Source organism: Stegostoma tigrinum, chromosome 2 (genome assembly GCF_030684315.1).
Source record: "Stegostoma tigrinum isolate sSteTig4 chromosome 2, sSteTig4.hap1, whole genome shotgun sequence".
NCBI lineage: Eukaryota > Metazoa > Chordata > Chondrichthyes > Orectolobiformes > Stegostomatidae > Stegostoma > Stegostoma tigrinum.
This window is the reverse complement of record NC_081355.1, coordinates 22,833,636-22,857,006: the sequence shown is the minus strand read 5'-3', so window position 1 is coordinate 22,857,006 and position 23,371 is coordinate 22,833,636. Positions and strand designations below refer to the sequence as shown.

At 40.8% G+C, this 23,371-nt stretch overlaps 1 protein-coding gene across 5 annotated transcripts in view; it reads left to right on the top strand.

Annotated features, from left to right (window-relative positions):
* Window positions 1-23,371, top strand: part of LOC125462486 (collagen alpha-6(VI) chain-like) — a 164,326-nt gene that overhangs the window by 38,634 nt on the left and 102,321 nt on the right. For all 5 annotated transcript variants that reach the window (XM_048552571.2, XM_048552580.2, XM_048552599.2 and 2 more), the window contains 3 exons: window positions 4,346-4,918; window positions 13,837-14,192; window positions 16,198-16,276. In XM_048552571.2, the coding sequence (XP_048408528.1) occupies window positions 4,346-4,918; window positions 13,837-14,192; window positions 16,198-16,276 (1,008 nt within the window). The remainder of the gene's footprint in view (window positions 1-4,345; window positions 4,919-13,836; window positions 14,193-16,197; window positions 16,277-23,371) is intronic.

Sequence of the window (23,371 nt, the reverse complement as noted above, 5' to 3'; positions counted from 1 at the left end):
TAGGGAAGGAAACTGCCATCCTCACCTTGTGTGTTCAAACCTGCAGCATGGTGATTAACGCTTGGTTGCCCTCTGAAATGGCCTAGCAAGCCACTCTGTTGTAACAATTAAAATGAAACTAGATGGACCACCTGGGCACCAGAAGTGAAACAGCAAAATCACCTCTGTTAACTCTGCAAAGTTCTCCTTGGAGGGCTTTTAACAGTGATCCTCATGAAGTCTCATGGCACCAAGTCAAACACGCACAAGAAAAACCCCTGTTAATTACTCCTTATTTGCCTTCCTGGACTGATGAATCAGTACTCCATGTTGACCAACACTTGGAGAAAGCACTGGGGATGGCAGCATATTGTCGGGGATTTCAATGCCCACCACCGAGAGAGGCTTAGCAGCAGTACTACTCATTAAACTGGTCAGATTCTAAAGGATATAGCTGCTAGACTGCATCTGCAGCAGGTCGTGAGGGAACCAACAATAGGGTAAGACATTCTTGACCTCATCCTTACCATTCTGCTTGTTGTATATGTGCCTGTCCAAATCTGTGTTGGTAAGAGTGACCACTGCACAGATCTTATGCAGTTGCCACATTGAAAATATCTTACAGTGCATTTTATGGCACTATCACCGTGCTAAATGGGACAGACTTCAAACAGATCTAGCATCTCAAGACTGGGCATCCAGTCTTGCTGTACTGATGCTGTGGGATGGTGTGAGAATGTCGGCAACAGCAGAATTATACTCCAACACAGTCTGCAACCTCATAGCCTAGCATATCCTTTATTCTGTCGTTATCGTCAAACCAGGGGATCAACTCTGGTTCACTGGAGAATGCAAGAGGGCATGCCAGGAGCAGCACCAGGCATAGCTAAAAGTGAAATGTCAACCTGGTGAAGCTACCAGACAGAACTATTTGTGTGCCAAACAACCTAAGCAACAAGTGATAGACAAAGCTAAGTGATCCTGCAACCAGTGGTCAAATTGAGCTCTGTCCTGTCACATCCAGTCATGAATTGTGATGGAGAATTAAGGAGGAATGCAAAAGATAAGGTTGAGGCATTCATGATGATTTTCAGTCAGAAATGCAGAGTGGATGATCCATCTCGCCTCCTCCAGATGTACCCAGCACCACAGATGCCAGTCTTCAGCCAACTTAATTCACTTCACGTGATATCAAGAAACAGTTGGAGGCGTTGGATATCACAAAGGCCAAGAGTCCTGACCACATTTTGACAATAGTGCTGAAGACATCTGCTCCAGAACTTGTACTTGCTGTTCCAGTGCAGCTACAACACTGGCATCTGCCAACAATGTGGAAAAATGTCTAGATGGATTCTGTAAACAAAAAGCAGGACAAATCCAAATTGGCCGGTTTCTGCCAGATCAGTCTAAAGTCGATTCTCAGTAAAGTACTGGAAGGTGTATCAACAGTGCTAGCAAGCAGCACCTGCTCAGCAATAACCTGCTCAGTGACACCCAGTTTGGGTTCTGCCAGGACCACCCAGCTCCTGATCTCATCACAGCCTTGGTTCAAACATGGACAAAAGAGCTGAACTTCAGAAGTGAGGTGAGAGTGACAGCCCTTGATATCATGGCTACATTTGACTGAGTGTGGCATCAGTGAACCCTAGCAAAACTGGAGTAAGTGGGAATCAGGCATTAAGGAGGGTATTGCAAGTATGTTTATAAATTGTAACAGGGCAACATTCTTGTGTACAAAAAATGATTCAATTTGAAAATATAGGACCTGTAAATACGTTGCTCAGGGAGTGAAAAACCAAGATATTGTCAACGATAGGAACTGCAGGTGCTGGAGAATCTGAGATAACGATGTAAAGCTGGGTGAACACACTCTCTGCTGGTTGGAATCATACTTGGCACAAAAGGAGGTGGTTGTGGATTTTAGAGGTCAGTCATCTCAACTGCAGGACATTTCTGCAGGAGTCCCTCATGTTCATGTCCTAGATCTAAACATCTGCAGCTGCTTCGTGAATGACCATCCCTCCAACCATAAAGTCAGATATGAGGATATTTGCCAATTATTGCACAACATTCAGCACCGTTTGTGGGTGCTCAGATTATGAAGCAGTCCATGTTCAAATACGATAAAAAATATTCAGGTTTAGGCTGACAAATGGCAAGTAAAATTTGCACCAAACAAATACCATGCAATGACCATCTCCAATAAGAGACAATCTAATGATCTAATCTAATTCCCAGAATTCCCTCTTTAATGGCATTATACATCTAACTGATATACATGTATTGTAGCAGTTCAAGAAGGCAGTTCACCACCATCGTCTTAAGGGCAACTAGGGCAGGCAATAAAGGCAGTTCCAGTGATATTGAGGCTCCATGACTGTGTGAAAAAAATTAAATCATTTGTTACCGCACATTTTTCTTCAATCCGTAACCGTCTGTAATCACATTGAGCATGTTGCCACATAAAAGTAGCCTACGTGTTTGCAGCTAAACCTCTTTTTGCCTTAACATACTTCAGCATTAAGGAGGGTATTGCAAGTATGTTTATAAATTGTAACAGGGCAACATTCTTGTGTACAAAAAATGATTCAATTTGAATATATAGGACCTGTAAATACGTTGCTCAGGGAGTGAAAAACCAAGATATTGTCAATGATAGGAACTGCAGGTGCTGGAGAATCTGAGATAACAAGGTGTAAAGCTGGATGAACACAACAGGCCAAGCAGCATCATAGGAGCAGGAAAGCTGACGTTTCGGGCTTAGACCCTTTCTGAAGAAGAAGGGTCTAGGCCTGAAACATCAGCTTTCCTGCTCCTCTGATGCTGCTTGGCCTACTGTGTTCATCCAGCTCTACACTTTGTTATCTAAGATATTGTCAATGCCTTCATTTCCTTTTTGTCTTCCATTTACTCCTTTTCTCCTTAACTGACACAATCTTTCGCTATTATTCAGCATATTTCGTGTCTTTGGAATTTTATTGAAAAAAGTATTAATTGCCTCAAGGTTGTTCTGCCCTGGTTCCATTTTCAATCCTAGAAAGAACATTCTTATGATACCTCTGAGGTTCTTCTTACATTCTTACGTCTTCTCGAAATTTCAGTAAAACATATCTGTCCCTTGTATAAACACGATGGAAAAACAAATTGAATGTAGCTGACCTAATTTCTGCCAGAATAAATTCCCAATGAGATTAATAAGATCATGCTAGACTTGCCAGTCCTCTGCAGGGTTGTGACAGGAGCAGTAGGACTATTGGCACTAATGCTGAAACCAGAGATTGGATTTTCAAAATAAACCTCTTCTAAATTCATACATGGGATGAGGGCATCGTTGGCCAGGCAGCATTTATTGCCCACCCCGAATTGCCCAGAGGGCACTGAAGAGTCAACTACTCTTCTGTGGGTCTGGAATCCCATGTAGGTCAGACCAAGTAAGGCTGGCGGTTTCCTTCCCTAAAGAGCATTAGTAAACCAGATGTGTTTTTCCTGACAACCAACAGCAGATATATGGTCATCATTGGACTCGTGATTCCATATTTTCTTAAAATTTCAAATTCCACTAACTGCCACAGTGGGATTTGAGCTCAGGTTCCCAGAATATTACTTGGGTCTGTGGAATAACAGTCCAGCTACAATGCCACTTGGCCATCACCCCCTTTAGTACTCACATAGAGCCTGGATCTGATACTGCTTCTCAAATGCACTCATGGGATATTATTTTTAATTGTAAACTCCTTAATCAAGCAGGAGATTAGCACAGCACTTATTTATTGGCTCATGAGCCTCGAGAAGGCAGGAGCTGTTGGCTTGTTGCCAGTGGCAAAAGCAGGTGCCATTTATATTGGTGTTTGATATTGCCTTGCAGTTCAACATAGGCAATTCCTTGGAGGTCTATTAGCATACAAATGTGAAACAAAAGGCAATGGGGTGAATCTGAGGTACTGTGTGGTATACGCCATTGTTGTATCCACTAGTGCGATGCCTCAGCCTAAGGTACAGGTACCCAGTGGGGAAGGATGTCCTCACAGAATCTTTGGCTGAAGAAAGACTTATTCTGATTGAACAGGATAGATGAGTACTTAATTCAAACTATACTCACAATGGGTTCCAAACCTGCAACCTTTGAAATCTAGCTCCAGGATTTGTAGTTTAAATCAATTCCTTGAAATCCTTAATTTAAAAAAAGTTCTTTGAATCTCTACCAATTTGTAGAGGCTCACATTTGTATTCTTCACCAAGTAGAAATTTATGGGTGGTTCAAATATTAATCTGTATTTGCCTCTGTATGATTTTTTTCTGTAAATTTTTTTCAACACATCATGTGACCTTGCTCTAAATGCTGTCTAATTCTATTCTTTTCATACAGAATGTGAACTCGAGAAAGCCGACATTGTTTTCCTACTGGACGGCTCAGAGGTAGTAACAAGTGGTGACTTTGCGTCAATGAAGAGCGGCTTGAAAGACTTTGTGAAGTTGTTTAATGTTGGTGAAAATCATTTCCAATTTGCTTTGGTCCAGTACGGTACAACACAGCGTTTTGAATTTCACTTGACACAATCTGATTCGCATGACATGCTGAGAAGCAAGATTGATGAAATCACTCAGATTGGTGGGGAGACCGCCACTGGAGCCGCTCTGACATTTGTGAATGCCCACCTCCAGAAGTTGGAGGGAAATCGAAGAAATGAAAAGGTGCCCCTCTACCTTTTAGTGATTACATCTGGGACATCTGTTGACAGTGTAGTTACAGCAGCTGCTGAGCTGCACAATCAGAATATTCAAATATTTGCTCTCGGTATTCAAAACGCAAAAGGCTCTGAGCTTCTGAAAATTACTGGATCAGCAAAGAGAAAACTGTTTATTAAAGACATTGGCGACTTAAGTAAAGTTAAAAGAAGAATTGTTCGTACTATCTGTTTTCCCCCTCCTATTCCAAAAGGTAAGAGAGCTTCTAACAATGATACAGCATTTTAAAGGTTTGTGCTTGGCTGTCTATACCATAACCCCAATCTTCAGCAACTGTTGAACTCCATCATAAATGTAACCCTTTACTGACTTAGACTGTTTCATTGTCTTTCTCCATGTTTTGTTTGGTGGAATGAGGCTTAGAGAGCATCCTCTAGACCTGTTTCCCACTCCACTTCCTGAGTCCTATCTCTGTCAGTCTTAAATGTCCGATACATGAATAATTAATTATTATTAAGGTGCACAGGAGCCAAAGTGCTAGAATTAAAATTATTAATAAGGTGCACAGGAGCAAGTACATACGTAAGCTTCTGAATCCTTAGGATGTTGGATGTAAGGCCGTAAGAAGAAGAATCTAGTAGTCAGAATCTGTACTTGTGTTCAGAGTTCTGCCTTGAACAGTTCCCAGAAAAATATTCCACATTTAAAAAAACACTGTTTTCTCAGCTGTTTGTGGGCTGCCTGTACCTACAGGCTGCAGCCAGCACTCAATTTTGGGGGCAGTTTGCAGGCAGAATCTGATGAGCAACTTTAAGTTAGAAAGCCTAGAGATTCCTTATTTATTTGTCTGTGCAGAAATTTAAAATTAGATATTCTTGCTTTTCAATTTCTGATGTAGGTTTAGCTTAGTTGGCTGATTTGCAATGCTAAGTAATGTTAAAAGCAAAAGCTCAATTCCCCCAGCAGCTAAGGTGACCATGAAAGATACTCCTTCGCAACCTCTCCCCTTGCCTGAAGCATGGTCACCCTCAGGTTAAACCACCACCAGTCACCATTCTCTAACGAGAGAGCAGCCTTATGGTCTGTTAAGACAATGGTGACTTTACCGCTTAATAAAAGAGGAACAAAACAATATTAAGCTGCTGCCGCTGCAAATAAAAGCATTGACTGTATAATTTGAAGCATGCTGAAACTAAATATTTTCCATTATCAGTGGAAGACCCTATTGGAAACAGTGAAACAACATGTTTCTTCCTTTTCCAAACTTGGTTTCCCTGCTCATGTCACCGTCCACAATTGATCTGCAACCTCTACCAATAGTGTCAGTGGCCCACATCAACTGCTCAGCCCCCATAGGGCTCTCATGGAAAACATTGTGATGTTACTGAAATTGGGAAATAGCAGCTTGACGACATAGCCTTGGATCGTCTCAGAGTACACCTCTGGCACTTGAACACAGGCCTCCTGGCTCAGAGGTGGGGATACTAGCACTGTATCACAAGAGCCCTTAAGTTTACATTTCACAACCTTTCATTTTCAATTCTGAGCCCACATCCCCCAGAACATTAGCCTGACAATAGCACTACACCATGCTCTGCCCCAAAAGTGTGGAATGTTATACCAAGATCCAGTACACTTCAATAACTCATTTCATTCTGTCAATTGTTATCATGATGCCCTTATAATTTAATCCAGAATGTCGCTTTATTTCCGATCTTGGAGGGAACTATCAAAGATCAGGAAGCCAGAACAAGATCTGTATCTTAAATAGCATTTTTACAAGGTTTGAAACCATTTCAGTGCATTAGAATAATAGCATATGTTTCCAAAGGCTCAGTTCAAATCTGCATTGCACAATATAGTTCTTTGTCATTCAGGCTAAAAGTCCAGTGTTATCCCTGATTGTGTATTGGGGCAAGTGGCCTCATTGTGGCATTGATAAAGTTAACACAATTCACATTAGCATCAGTGGTTGAGGCAGGGGAAAAGTAGTCACGATTTCATGCTTGAGATTGCTGTCCTGTCAGAAGATGCAAGTGTTTTCAATAGGGGAAGGCAGAGAAACGGCTATATTTCCCTTCAGAATCAAAGAAGCATTGACCTCTCCTGTCTTTGAATAACATTAAGTCAAGGTTGGGATGTTAGTTTAAACCTAAAAGTGCTCAGTTCCAATCGCAAATTATTCAGATCGTGAAGCAGCCTGTATCTGGCTGCAACAAGACATAAGACACATTCAGGTGTGGGCTGGTAAGTGACAAATAACTTGCATTGTTCCTTATTCAGATGTGTGCTTCATTAGCAAGGCTGACATTTATTGACCTTCTCCGACTGCCCATGAGTGAGGAATGGTGAGCCACTTACTTGAATCCCTGCAGGAATCACACACCTGCTAGGCAATCGTAGCCTTGACTAAATTAAATCTAACCACTGCCTTTGATACTCAATTGCATTAACGTTATTGAATGGCCCACTCTCAGTATTGAGTGACAGAAGGACTGGGGTTACGAGGTCAGAGACAGGTTTGTCTGTAGCAAGTCTTCCCACCATCAAAGCACAGACAGAAGTCTGATGGAATTTTCTTCCCTTGATAAACAGTTCTAACAATATTCAAGATGTTCATTGCCATCCAAACCAAATCTTGATTGTCATGCCATCTACTTCCTTAAAAGTTAGCCGGGCTACAACAAGTACACAATGACACTAATGGGTACCATCTATATGTTCCACTTCAAAATCTCACCAAGGATTTTTTGAACAAGACTTCCATAACCTGCACATTCAGCCGCATGGGAGAAAGAAAGCAGCAAAAACATGATAACAACATCACTTCTAAGTTCCTTTCCAAATATCACACGACATCCTGACTTAAATATATTCACATGACAATAACACCACTGGCTCAAAATCCCACAACGAGTCTACTTAAAAGGGATGGGGGTGGGCCTTCAAAACGTGAATTTCTACAGTTTAAGGAGGCATATCACCACTGTTGGATTGCTTTCTCATTTACAATTGTCTTGATACCTTAAATGGTTGTTTGCACACATATCTACTCTTGTAGCCAGAGTTCTTGTGTCACAGTGGTAGTGTCCCTTCTTCTGGGTCAGAAGGTCTGAATCCAAGGTCCCACCTATCTCAGACATGTATGGTAATATCGCTGAGCGAGTTGATTAAAAATATCCACACAGTTGTAATAATGCACAACCAGGTTGTTATCGAGACACTATTCATGATTTCCCTTCAAGCGTGTTTCTCATACATCGGCACTTATGTACTGTTGTTATCTTTGATCATTATCTTCCATGCGTATCACCAATAAATCATAGTAAAGCTAAGATACTGCTGTATAACTGCAGTATTACTAAACATGGACACGGCAAATTCACTGAGCCTTCTTAATCTCTTCCAAAATTCAAGATATCATGGTTACGTTGTCCTGTCAAACTCAGTCTCATCCCCAATAAACACATATGATCACACTGATATATTCCAGACTATCACATGCTTGACAGACCCTTACACATTTGATAATCCTGTTTGTCTGTGGTGGTGCTAGGCCTGAAATCGGTTGATACCTCATAATCACAAGCTCAGCAAAAGGTACCTTAACACATTGGGTGCTGATCCCACAGGCTAGTAGATTCATAGATACTTCTACAACACTGAAAAGACCCTTTGGTTCATCATGTGCACAGTGGATACCATCCATCTACACTAGTGATAAGTGGGAATTGAAATGTAACCCTTGGTTGACGAGATCAGTGCTTTGTCCACTAAGCTTTGTAACTTGAGATACTGAGGTACTTCATTACATTTACTTTTATCCACAAACCCTGCTTCTTCACTGTGCCTTCAATGTCAGGAGTTATCGGGATAACACTACTTTCAACATTTTAATCCTTTCAACAAAAAGTTGTTTTCATGTATTTTTAGTTTTGAACAAGCTGTTTGTAATAATTCAAAACTCCCAATGCATTTAAGTAAAGCAGCACCAGCATAAAGTGTGGCTGTATCCTTTTCATCATCAGAACGGCAATGGAATCCATTCAAATGACTACCACCAGCGGATATACCTAATCCGATTAACATTCGTGCAAGTGTGACTTTTAATGTCTACAACAACCACTTGATTCAAACTCTGAAGCCTTTAAAACTCTGTACTCAATTTCTGCACCTCTTTCTTGCAAATAGCATCACAGTTAGGCTAGGTTTGTAGAAGACTCAGGACAATCACAGGGTATAATTTTAAAGCCCCTACATCTGTCATAACTTTGTGCCAAAAACATTGCTGATTGGTACACAACATAATTAATAGGAATTGATTACAGCAATAATGTCTATTTTTAAGGCATACCTATGATGAAATGTTCTCCACTTGCCCTGGTTGGGCACAGCTCAAGCAACACTCTGGAGAGTGACACCCTCCATTCAAAGCAGCCTCCTTGATTGGCACCACATCCACAAACATTTAGTTACTCCAACACTAGCATTCAGTAGCAGCAGTGAGTACAATCTACAAGATGCACTGCAGAAACTCACCAAAGAACTTTAGATAGCACCTGTTGAAACCCACAACTACCCAATCTAGTAAGACAGTTGAAGCAGACATATGGGAACACCACCATTTGCAAGTTCCCCTTCAAGCCACTCTCCATCCTGATTTGGAAATACAGCTGCCATTCCTTCACTGCCACTGGGTCAAAATTCTGGAATTCCCTCCCTAATGGCATTGTGGGTCTACCGACAGCACATGGACTGCTGTGGTTCAAGAAGCCAGCGCACCGGCACCTTCCCAATGGTAACTAGGGATGATCTATAATGGCTGACCCAGCCACCAACGCTCATATTACCACAAGTGAATAAAAGAAAAAAGCCTGGAGCTGGCTATTGGATAAACACTGAAATGTCTATAAAAGTATTCATAACGTACAAAAAACTGACCAACATCTGGACCTGTAGCTGCAGCTTCAGTTAACCACTGAACAAAGATGTGAGCAGTGTTTTTGCATGCAGAATATGAAATCACTATTACTATGGTCGACATTATCAGACAAAAACTCCTTTAGAGTCACTGATAAAATCTCAGATCAATTTCTGAGGAGCAAGTGAGTAGCTTTATTATATAGAATGTACTTTAGATTCCCAATGGGTATCTTCTCAAGATATTTCTCCCATCCACGACAATTTGTGGAGTTGGGTCCGTTTTTAGATTAGATCAGATTCCCTACAGTGCGGAGACAGGTCCTTCGGCCTAACAAGTCCACACCGCCCCTTGAAGCATCCCACCCAGACCCATCCCCCTATAACCCACACACCCCTGAGTTTCTCCATGAGTTCAGAGCCTCTTTGAGGACACCCCTCCTTTTAAGACATTCATTTTTGGCAATGTCCATCTTCTTTCTTTAAGAAATGATTTGGCCATCTGACCTAATATCTCCTTATATAGCTCATTGTCTAACTTTATTTTTTAATGTTTCTTGGAACACACTTATGTTAAAAGAACTGTTTAAGTGCAGGTTATAGATGTCAAATGAGAATATATGTTGGAAAAGTGTAATGCTTTTCTTTCTCACAGCAATTTTAACCTCATTTCCAGCTTATAACCAGTTTTCCTTTTCAAAACACATTTGGTATCGCTCGGGTGTACAGCCCTAGATTTCTAAATGAACTCATTTACATGGCCTAGGATTGATCTCTGGCTGATATTAAGAACATGTCCATTTGTGCAGTCTTTGATCTTTCCATCATGTCCCATACCTGAACCCCATCCTTGCCCAAGGAGCCACAAAAGGCAGTGTTGCCTCCATCACCTCCACAGGGAATGGAGGATTTGGGATCATGCTGTATCTTCCTAGCCCTGCTCTCCTCAATATAAGGAGGTTGGGTAAGTTGTTGTGGGAGTTGTTGTGGACCATGTGGGTTCGCTCATATAGATGGTGAAGTTTAAGCGGGCATGGAGGGACGCAGTGCCAAGCTCTCTCTTGCACTATCCCCTTATCAACCTTTAGACTTGAGGAATGCCATCATACTTAAAATGTTTCTGTCTCCATTGGGATAGTGAATACTGCCACCTGCTGAGCTCTCATCCCATTACAACACATGGGGTGATCTGAGCACCTCAAACTTGTCACCACCCAATTACTTTGTACACTGTCACTTAGGTATTCCCTTCTTTAGCCTTAGGATTCCTGTTCTGTTCATCTGGAATGAACAAGATGTTGATCCAACATCAGATTGTTCCTGGCTGCTCCTACTTCCTGGCCCCCACTGATCACTCTGTAGCGTCTTTATCTCTGGCCTCAACCTCTTTTCTAGGTTTTTGTATGCATATCATTAGCCATGTAACATGAATACTGTTAACGTTTTTTTTATTACTTTTTACCAAGGACTGGACTGACCCTATCCACATTGCTTTCTATCCATCTTACAGTTTCCTCCTTACGTTCAATTAATTTATTTTGAAATGACCACCTCTTCTTAAGTATTTCTGTTTCTGTTATTACACTTATGAACTCCAACTTTACATTCCAAAATCAAGTTGCCATCAGCAAGGTGTTCAGTTTTCACTTGTTTGAACAACTGTCACATTACACACAAATATACAGTTGTAACAGTGCAAGATCAGGTCTTAATAAAAGCCAAAACACTGCTGATGCTGGAAATCTTAAACATAAACAGAACTGCTGGTGAAACTCAGCAGGTCTGGCAGCATCTATACAGAGAGAAGCAGAGTTAATGTTTTGAGTCTAGCGACACTTCATCAACATTAAAACCTTTATCGAATCCCTGCAGTAGGGAAACTGGCCGTTTGGCTCATCAAGTCCACACTGACTCTCCGAAGAGCGTTCCACCAAGACCCACCATATCCCTTCATTTCCCCGTGGCTAACCCACTGAGCCCACAGATCCTTGAAAGTTGTGGGAAATTTAACATGGCCAATCCACCTAAACTTCACATCTTTGGACTGTGGGTGGAAACCCACACAGACATGGGGAGGATGTGCAAACTCCACACAGACGGTCAGGTGAGGCTAGAATCAAATCTAGGTACCTAGTGCTGTGAGGCAGCAGTGCTAACCACTGAGCCACTCTGCCACCCTAGAGTTCTGGATAAGAATCACTGGATGCAAAATGTTAACAGTTTCTCTCACTACAGATGCTGCCAGACTTGCTGAGTTTCTCTCACCCTTTCTGTTTGTGTACAAGATCAGGTGTTTACTGATATCATATTCCTGACTCCCTTTACTGTGACACTGTATGATATTTCATTCACTTTGTTTTTTTATCTTTTGATCACTGTGTTTCATTGTGCATTACTGAGAAGTCATGGAGAATAACAAACATGGGCCCCACAACATGCACTTAGCGCTTCTTAATCAATGATTTCAAATGGAAACTGAGGAATAGGGTAAAGTTTCATGAGAGTTGATCTATTAACCTGAAGTTACATTAGTAAGTACACAGTTTGTCAGAAAGCACCAATTAGAACCACACGGCAGAGAAAAGACCTTTTAGTTTGTTGATTCTCTCGGTTCCCTACAAGAACAATTTAGCTAGGCCCATCCTTTTTTTCTCCCATCATACTGGAATGCCTTGGGCTGAAATTTAAAACTCTTTAGGGTCGGGATCAGAGGCAGAGGATTTAGTCCAAGGTTTCACACAGCTAGCCATTGTGCAGGTTCAGTGCCACAAACCTGCACCCCATCTTTAAAATGTTTTTTTCAGGTTTGGAATGGCGTCCTATCTGTAAGCAGAGGAGGCCAGTTGAGACAAAGAGAGGAGACTATACCATGTTAAGGGGAGTCAGCAGGTAGGAAAAACTCAGTAGGCAAGACTTGACCAGTGTAATGAAACAGCTTCACTTGGAAGCATGCTTGCTTGCACACAGCAACAGGGGTGGCACAGTGACTCAGTGGTTAGCACTGCTGTCTCATAGCACCAGGGACCCAGGTTTTGTTCCAGCCTCGGGTGCCTGTCTGTGTGGAGTTTGCATCTTCTCCCCATGTCTGTGTGGGTATCTTCCGGGTGCTCTGGTTTCTTCTCACAATCCAAAGATGTGTGGGTTAGGTGGATTGGCCATGCTAAATTGCCCCTTAGTGTCCAGGAATGTAGACGAGGTGGTTAGCCATGGTAAATGCGGGGTTACAGGGATATGCTGGAGGATCTAGGTCTGGATGGAACATTCTTGGAAGGGTTGGTGCAGGCCTGGTGGGCTGAATGGCCTATTTCAGCACTGATTTTATGATTCACAGCAGTGGGAGGCAGGGGGTGTGCTTAGTCTTGTGATGGATGTTCATTCTTCAAAACCAGTGGCTATCCAGCCATAACTGTGCCCTCTGATTGTCTTGCAGAGTTTTTCCTCCATGATTCTGGCTAGGTCGTGATGGTCCATTTTTTTGAAAGAAATATTAGGTTCATCCTCAGAGGGTGCCCCTCCCCCTCCATATTGAGACACCTCCCTCTCCCTTCATCAGCATTTGAAGTGCCAACCATGGTTGGTGAGCTTTAATTGATCACTGCTGGAGGATTCTAATTGGCCTCAGGAGCCCGTCTGCCATTTTCAGGTGGATGTTAAGCTCACTACTGCCCATTAATTGGCCTGGCAGCTTGACAGAGGGTCATGAGGATGTCAGGTTCATGCAGCGTCTTCTCGGGACCCAGAAAATTTCTAGAGTATTGTCTCAATCTAAAATAAAAATCTGCCCCCCTTGTGTCCAAGAGCATTTAGTTCCCGGTGCTTCCTTTTTTGAGCTAAATGTCTGTCATCACCATCACATCATAATGCCATGGGCATGTTTGTTTTGCAGCTTGCCAACCTTATTTACTACATTTTGTACCCTTAAAATTAATTCACTTCAAACCTGTATTAAATGTTACTGCATTCCACTTGGTTTGATCCCATATAACACTTTATTATCGCTTGCTCTATTGCTGGCTGTCTTTGCAAATCCCTCTCACATCTTGTTTCACTTTTCTAATGGTATTCCCATCCATCTGCCATTTTAGTTACAACTCTCTCGCCCAGATGAAACCACTGCCCTCATTTCTGATTTTCTTATTTCTGTCTTCACCCGTGCAAAATAAACAAAAAGTTGGAAGGACAGTTATTTACTTGCACATGTACTATATGAAATGTGTGAAAAGCATTGACTTTGGATTGTTCACATTACAGAGGATCCAGCGTGTACGATAGACATTGTTGTGGGATTTGATTTCTCAAGAAGGACTGGTTCAAAGAACATATTTGATAGCCAACAAAAGCTAAAGTCAAAGCTTCGTCCAATATTACAGGAAATTGCATCCATACAATCGATCAGCTGTGCATCTGCTTCCAAGCTAAACATCAAAATGAGCTATCACGTGATAAGCAACACGGGCAAATCTGTCTTTGAAACTGGTTTTGAAGCTTATAACCTAGATGTTTTAGATAAGCTGCTCCAAATTCAAACAGATGATGACATTGATCTGAATGCAGGAAGTATAAAATCATTTACTGATGCATTCAGTGCATCAACTTCATTGACAAAGGTAAGCATACCTGTCCTAAGATATAGAAAACTACATCTGCAACACTTCCAAACCTTTCAGACTTAAGTTTGTTGAGAACAATACTTGACTTTAAAAGACATGGAAGAGCCACATTTGGCCATTTGAATGCACAGTAGTAGTTTGGATATTGCATTATTTGCCTGTGATGATTTGGTTCATGATGTCACAATCATGCTACATTCAGATAGATTTTGATGATGATTGATTCAGTTTTTGGATGGATTGTCTACTTCTCTGATCAACAGGACAATGGACAAAGGTTCAAGCAGGTCAGATAGCATCCATGGAGAGAAAGCAAGCTAATGTTTTGAGTTCAGATGACTGTGGTGAAGATGTTATTACACACCTCTGGAACAAGTGAGACTCGAACCTAAGCCTCCTAGTTCAGGGGTTGGGACACTATTACTGTGCCACAGGTGGGCCCTTTGGACAAAAGTTCAATGTCTCTTGACTTCAACTAATTTCACCTGGGTAGTAAACTTTAGTTATCCTAAAAATCTTCGGTTTAATGTCACTACCATTCACTATTATATATTAATTCCTCCAGGAAGTATTGTGGGCTCTAAATAAGTGACGAGTCACATTTAACGTCAATGGGTTAAAGCTTGTTAGGCCTAAACTCTCTCCAGATAAGATGTCCAAGCTTTAAGCCATACGTCAAAGATATCTTTTGAATCCTGACTATTTGGCTGAAAATTCCAAGTGAATTGATTGTGGGATAATGTCTCAGACCACCCAGATCATGTTCTTGCTTGCACTCATTTTCAATGCGTCTCCCTTTTTAATGCGCATCATGAATCAAGTGATATGATGATGAATATTGCAGCACTTGGGTGTTTTGCAGTGCATTTTGGGGAATTGGAAATAATGTAAAGAGAGAATGAGAGGAAAGTAATAGCAACAATGATTGTAGGGTCACAGTTTTAACTCTGATTTCCTAGTTCAATCCATGCCCGATGTTAGCACAACTGTTTGGAAGCCAATAAGCAACTTATACCAATGTATGCTGCTCCTTGCTATTTCTGAGCTCCAACCAAATAATTTCTCCATTCTGTTCTTTTGATCAGTTTCTAATGCACATATCCCATCCCTTATTATTAGCACTATCTACTTCCCTTTCATTTTTCTCTGCTCTTCCTAAATGTCAAATATTCTTTAATGCTCAGTTCCCAGTCTTGCTTATCATGCAGGCACATCTTCTTAATGGCAATTAAATCATACCATATTACTTGTGCTTGCACCATCAGTTTACGTACCCTGTTGCAAATTGATTAAATCTATGAATATAGCATTCAAAATTAATGTTCCCAAGTCAGGGCACAGACCAAACACTATGTACAGTTTTAGTTCATTACTATAAAAAGGACATAGAAACAGTAAGTACAGTACACAAAAAAAGTTACAGGATTCAGAACAGAACTGAGAGATGATATTGTATAATTTGGGGCATTTTCTTTAGAAAAGAGAAGATGCAAAGTTTACCTCATGGAAATCTTTAAAGTTATAAATGGGTTGGACAGGGTAAATGTTGAGATAATGTTTTCACATGAGGGAGAATCCAAAACTGGTGAATATAATTACAGGATAATTACTAATAGATCCAGTCAGGGAATAAGGAGAAGTACCACTACCAGAGAGTGATCAGAATGTGGAAATCAGATTGAGGCAAACAGCTTCAATTCTTCCAAAAAAAAATCCAGACACATACACTAAAATAGAAGAATATGAAAATAGCCTGAAAGGCTGAAATGTAAGAGTAGATCATATTGGAGAAAGCTTGTGTGGAGAATTAAAACTAGCACAACCTAGTTGGCCAGAATGAAATGTTCAGAGTTGCACATTCTATGTATGCATTTAGAGTTAATTTAATACTATTACAGGCCATGGAGATCGATACTTACTTTGCCTCTTTCTTTCACAGTCTGGTTATTTAATATATGAATTCACAAAAATAACTGTGCCCTTAATTACAATCCTTATACAGGTGCTGGTCTTGTTCACAGATGGATTTGATGACAGAGAAGTGGTTCTTAAACAAAGCTCAAAAGAAATCAACAATAAAGGTACAGGCATTTTCGTTTCAATACAGACCGCCCAATGATATTGCTCGACCTATTCACAGGAGCCTATGACTGCTGAAATCCTAGATATTATTTGTAATACAACAAATTCCCAAACTTGTAAGGCTCAGAGTTTCAGTTTCCAATAATGTTGATGGAGGATTAGCACAAGAAAGGGACAATTTGTAGTTCATGCAACACTTGTGTTTGACTTCTTCAATAGGAAACATTAGGCATTATAGAGTTTCAATATTTCATACTTAAAGTATCCAGTGCAGAATAAATTTTGATAGCATTAAAGGGAGATCCATATTAAATTCCAACGCCCCTCGAGGACTCTTGTTTCTAACAATTTATATTTCCTTCGGAGACTTTGGCATAAGCAACTACATGAACAATTTAGCTTCTATTTTCTCCTGGCACCCCAGTGCGACATGATATGGCAAGATGTAACATTAGATAGTGAGTTGTCCCACATGTACCCTGCAGTCCTTATTACTGCCTGGATCTTTTGATGCTAATAACATGCTCCATTTATCTTTATGTGGGCGTATTAAAAATAAATACCAATGATAGGACCACCTTATACAAATAATTTGCTGCTATTTTGGACATAGCACTGCTGAGTGCTAGAAATGCCAATATGTTCCCAGTATTCAAGCTTAATAAGGGATAGAGAGAAGGATGTAAAATTTATAGACTACTTGGCAATGCAAATAATAGCAGGGCAAGATTTTAAATATCTTTTTTAAAAATCCATTGTTTTGCCTCCTCTGAATTCTTTCTGGCATCTATCTGTCTATGACATGGTAGATATTTGAATCACAAACAGCCATTTTCCACCACCTCCAAGAGGCAAATTTCTAGTTAGAGGAGACAAGAAGCTGTTAAGTTGCCAGCGGAAGTGTTTAGTTTGAGGTGACAAAGTCGGGTGCCCTGGAGCAGAAGGTATATGTCCTCTGGATACAACAGCACTGACATTAACTGGCACTTTCTGTTTCGTACCTACATATATTGACAGTCTGTGGCATTCAATCCCGATTGCTGTGCTGCAGTTGTTGTCAGTTTAAGGTTTCTCTGAGCTTGTCTCCAATTTGTAGATGAGATGATAACCAGATTTTGCAGCTGAGTGCTAGTAATTCAAAGCAGCTGTGCAAAGTGTGTATATATGACATCATTGCACAGACATTCACCTTTGTGTACATTCCACATGCTGGTGATTATTTAATTAATAAACATACCACAGGAGTAAAGAATGAGATCAAAATTCCCAAAGAGTAATAGGTATATAGAAATAGACATGAAAACAATGAATGGCTACTCCATTAATTCCTTCTAAAACACAGCTGTATAAACAGCTGCTTTAAGAATTACATTGACCAAAATTAAGGGTCATAATACGGATTAGACTTATTTACGAACATGCTTAATTGTAATAGATGCAAACATTCTTATGCCCTGCTTACTCGGGTGATTACAGCTAAGTTCACTGCCTGCACACTCAGATGGGGGTTCTGGAATGTGTGTGACTGCTATGATTTAGAACTCGCCTGAATTTCATGGACGGCAGCCTATTTCCTTTTATAAAGGATAAAATAAAATTTTGTGGACATCTGAAAAGGGGAAAGAAATGGAGGGAAAATAATATTTCCACTCAGAAATGAGACATACAGGTCTGAGACAATGGGAACTGCAGATGCTGGAGAATCCGAGACAACAAAGTGTGGAGCTGGATGAACACAGCGGGCCAAGCGGCATCTTAGGAGCACAAAAGCTGACGTTTTGGGCCTGGACCCTTCTCCCTGGTCTTGTACACCTCAAGAAAGGAGGACCAATAAAATGCCAGTACTAATTTTTTTGTACTTTTCCTTCCAGGAAATACTCAGCAGGCTAGGCTGCATCCACAAAGGGAGTTTCTGTCAAGGGATAAAATCATCTTTCATTAGAATGGTTTTCATCTGTTTTGAAACAAGTTCATTGCAACCTGAAGTGTTAACCTTGTTTCTGTAGATAGTGCCTGACCTGAGTATTTCCTGGCATTTACACTGGCTTTCCACATTGGTTGGAGCAATCTCAGAAACACTTTGAGGGAATGAAGGGGACTGTAAGTGGAATATCACATCAGAGGGAGGGTTCCCAGGTTGTCTGGTGCAGTGCTGGAGTCCTTATGCAGAAGGTGGAGAGAAGCAGTTTAGTCATGTTTACATAATGAGCCCAGAGATAATGATGCAAAATGGCCAGAGAGATCCGTTCCTGACAGCTGACCCTGAGGACAGGGTTGCTGCAACAGAAAGAGTTCAGTGACCTCAGACAAGTTGTTGAGGTAAAAGAATGTATCTTCAAATTCCAGTCTCCATCTATTGTACCACTGACCTCTCAGGGTATTAATGCACCACTGTCCTGATACACATTAACAATCAACTTAACTGCCTACAATTCAGCCTCATCCACATGCACTTACCAATATTGCCAAATTCACTGCCACTCCTTCCAACAACAATTGAATGCAGAGAGTGTGGAGAGATCCATTTGTCTTTGTGCATGAATCACAAAAAGTTGGACAGTTTTGGTCTCCTGACCTTTAGGAGAGATGCTGTGTTGAAAACAGTTCAGAGAAGGTTCATTATGCTTATTCCTTGGAATGAAACAACCATCTTATGAGAAAATGTTGGGTAGGCTGGGCCTTAATGCGTTGGAGTTTAGTAGAATCAGAGATTGTTTGATCTAGTGTGTTGGCTGAATACTCTGCTGGTATATTCTGTAAGATTGATATAGCACACTGTCGTATAGCAAAGCATATGAGCCCCTTCATTAAGACTGCAAGGCAAGCTGCCTCATTGTGTGAATGTGCCATTTGACACAGCAAAGCAACACCAAGGCAAGGAAGTTGTGAGCACGTATATAGGTTCCAAGTGAGTAAGCACTATAAAATTATGCCTTCTGTGTCCACACAAATCATTTATATCAGTATAAAATTATCTGTTTGACTATATTCCATGTCTCTGGTAACATGATCTAAGATACCTTACATTTAGTAAACAACTTATACAGTTTTTTGTTCTGCGAAGAAATACAAGGCAGTTTATAGTCATTGAGTCATGGAGATGTACATCACTGAAACAGACCCTTTGACCTAACTTGTCCAGGCTGACCTGATATCCTAAATTAATCTAGCCCCATTTGCCAGAATTTGGCTCATTTCCCTCTAAACCCTTCCTATTCATATACCCATCCAGATGCCTTTTAAATGCTGTAATTGTACCAGCGCCCACCACCTTGCCTGGCAGCTCATTCCATTACATGCACCAGCTTTCATGTGAAAAAGAGTCTTATTGTCCTGAGATATTTATAAGCCATTGTACACTTTCAGAAGGTGAAATATAGGAGGTGAGTGAGCTTATTTTTCATCATTTGCACGGAGATATGTGGTTGGAAAATTTAAATAAAACAGAACAGATGGCCTGTCCTTGCACTATTTGTATTGCCAATTATGGTAACTGAGAATGATCGATTCGATTAACTCATTTGTTCTACATCAATCTAATAATCATTTATGTGAGGTGATTGATTTATTTGCAATACATCATGTGATATGAGCATTTGCTGGTAAGGACAGCATTTATTACGTGTGCCAAATTGTCTTTGTAAACTTGCTGATGGATTACATCTTGAACCAATGCAGTCCATCCATTTTAGGTACACCCACTGCGCAGTTAAGAAGCTTCAGGATTTTGACCAAGTGATCGTGAGTTAATGGCGATAATAATAAATTAGAATGGTGTGAGCTCAAATATAAGCTTAGAGATGGTGGAGTTCCCCAGCATCTGCTGTACTTATCCTCAGTGCCAGAATTCAAAGGTTTGGAAGGTGTTGTCGAAGGAGTCTTTGAGTTGCTGCAGTGCATCTTATGTGTGAACCACACTGCCGACACAATGTGTTAGCCATGGAAAGAATGATTTGATTTTAATTTATTATCGTCACATGTACTGACTTAGAGTGAAAAGGATTGATTTGCACGTCAACCAGACAAATCGTACATTAAGTAAGTACATCAGGGTAATAGAGCAGAATACAGAATATAACCTTACAGTTACAGAAGGTGCAAAGAAAAATCAACTCCAATATATGAAAGGTACATAAGTCTGATAACAGCAGGAAAGAATTACTTCCTAAATGTGTTTGTATGTGTTTTGAAATGTTTGTATCTTCTGCCTGATGGAAGAGGGTAGGGAAGATTATACTGGGGGTGGGAGGGCTCCTTGATTATGTTGGCTGCTTTCCCGAGGCAGCAGGAAGTGTGAACTGAGTCATTGGAAGGAAGGCTGGTTTCCATGATGGACTGGGCTGTGCAGGCAACTCTCTGTAATTTCTTGTGCTGTTGGGCAGAGCAGTTGCCGTGCGAAGCTGTGATGTATCAGGTAGGATGCTTTCTGTGGTGCATCTACAAAAGTTGTGAAGATTCATTGTGGACATGCTGAATTTCCTTAGCTTTCTGAACGAGTAGAGGTGTTGGTGTGCCTTTTTGACGGCAGCATTGATGTGGATGGACCAGAATATTTACTTCTGCAACTTGAAGCTCTCGACCACCTTCACTTTGGCACCATTGAAACAGACAGGGGCACCATTGAAACAGACAGGGTTGAGTGAATAGTATCAGAGATAATGGGAACTGCAGATGCTGGAGAATTCCACGATAATAAAATGTGAGGCTGGATGAACACAGCAGGCCAAGCAGCATCTCAGGAACACAAATGAATGCTAACTGAGAGATAGGTTGCAGATAAAATGGCCTGTTTTGCCTTGAATGGCATTGAACTTTGTGTGTTACTGGAAGTGTATCTAACAAATCGTCACTTAGCCATTGTAGATAGTGGACAACCTTGTGGGAGTCAGGAAGTAAGCTACTGCATATTTCTTAGACATTGGCTTACTTCAGATGAACTGTAGACTTGTCATGTATTTATTGACCTATATGATCTACTTAGGTTTCTGGCCACTACTAATATTTTCGTGATGGGTGGTATGTAATGTCACGACCACCAAGTGGGCAAATAGTGTGGCCAGTGAACTATTTTGAAGATAGACCTTACATCCTCCTTTTTAATTTGTAATGATTTTAGTTAAAATAGATCAGCAGTCAAGCTATGGGTTTAAACTTGTTGAAGCTTAGTTTATTACAAGTAATGAAGCATAGTTCCCATATGAATAAAAAGATGATGTTGTTCCCAGTATATTAAAGATTCCAAGATTAAAAGAAAACAAAGTGTACTTACAAGAAGGAAGTTCCAGTAAATCCCTATGTGATGCTGTGTGTTGCTAACTAAAATATGCCACTCTTGAAGTTGGATACAGGAGCTGCAAAGGCTTCTGTAGTTGAATAGTTAGCCTTTTCTTGTACATTGAGGTTCCACTGAGCAGTAGACATTGGGAGAGAGCGAAGACTTCTTATTCTTCACCAGTTCTGTGGTTTCAATACTCTGTCTGATACCTATTAAAATTAACAATGTCTGATTTTCAACTTATTGTCCACTTGATAAAAACTCTCCTCTGGGAATGTCTTCATTAGAACTGGTTCTTGGAGTTCTGCCGTGTCAGCTTGCTGTATAGTGAAATTTATGCAGTTTAAATTTGCAAAAGCGTCTGTTCCAGACTGATGAGTAATTTTTCCAACAATGTGCTCTGATTAGTCCAGGATGCAGTGCAGGACTCTCACTATTTGTCGCTGAGATAATCAGCTTTTCAAATGCAGAATTATCAATTCAAATGGCTCCCACTTTAAGATTGTTGAGGTGGGCAGCACTGTTTTGCATCTTAAAAGGATGTTATCCGAGGTACATTTTAAAGACAACAGTTTTGTGATAGAGTCATACAGCCTGAGTAATACGGCATGGCAATAGGCCCTTCACCCCAAACTGGGCAATGCTGACCGTGGTGCCTTCTCAGCTAGCTACAATTGCTCGCATTTGTTCCCTATCCCTCTAAAGCCTTCCCATCCATGTATCTATCCAAATGTTTGTTAAATGTTGCTATTGTACCTGCCTCGACCACTTTCTGTGGCAGCTCATTCCATAATGCACCACTCTCTGAATGAAGAAGTTGCCCCACGGATCCTTCTTAAATCTATCCCTTCTCACCTTAAACCTATACACTCGAGTTTTCATCTCCCCATCCCTGGGAAAAAGACAATATGCATTCATCCTATCTATGCCCGTCGTGAATTTATATACCTTTATAAGGTCACCCCGCATTCTCCTACGTTCCAAGAAATAAAATCCTATCCTGGCCTCTCCCTACAATTCAGGCCTACTGGTTCTGGCAACATCCTCATAAATCTTCTTTGCACACTTTCCAGTTTAACTATGTCTTTCCTATAACATTGTGACCAAAATGTACACAACACTCCAAATGCAGCCTCACCAATGACTTAAACAACTGTAACATAAAATCCCAACTCCTAATTTCATTGCCTCAACTGATGAAGGCTAGCATGCTAAATGCCTTGTTCACCACACGAACTACCTGTGATGCAGCTTTCAATGAAGTATGTACTTGTACTCCTAAGTCTCTCTGTTCTACACCACTTCTCAGGACCTTACCATTTACTGTATAGGTCCTACCTTGATTTGATTTTCCAAAGTGCAAAGCCACACACTGATCTGTATTGAATTGCATTTGCCAATCCTCAGCCCATTTCCCCAACTGATCAAGATCCCTCTATAATCTTCGATAATTCTCCTTGCAATCAACAATACCTCCTAATTTTGTATCTTCAGCAAATTTACTAACCATACCTTATACATCATATCAACATCATTTATGTAAATAACAAATAACAAGGTTATAGCACCAACCCCTGTGGCACATCACCAGTCACAGGCCTCCAGTCCAAGAAACAACCTTCAACCATCATTTTCTGCTTCCTACCATTGAGCCAATTTTGAATCTAATTAGAAAGCCCTCCCTGGATCCCATGTGACCCAACCTTCATGACTAGCCTTCCATGCAGGGCCTTGTCAAAGCCCTTACTAAAGTCTGTATAGCTAATACCTACTGTGCTACCCTCATCTATCTTCTTGGTTACCTCTTTGATAAACTCTA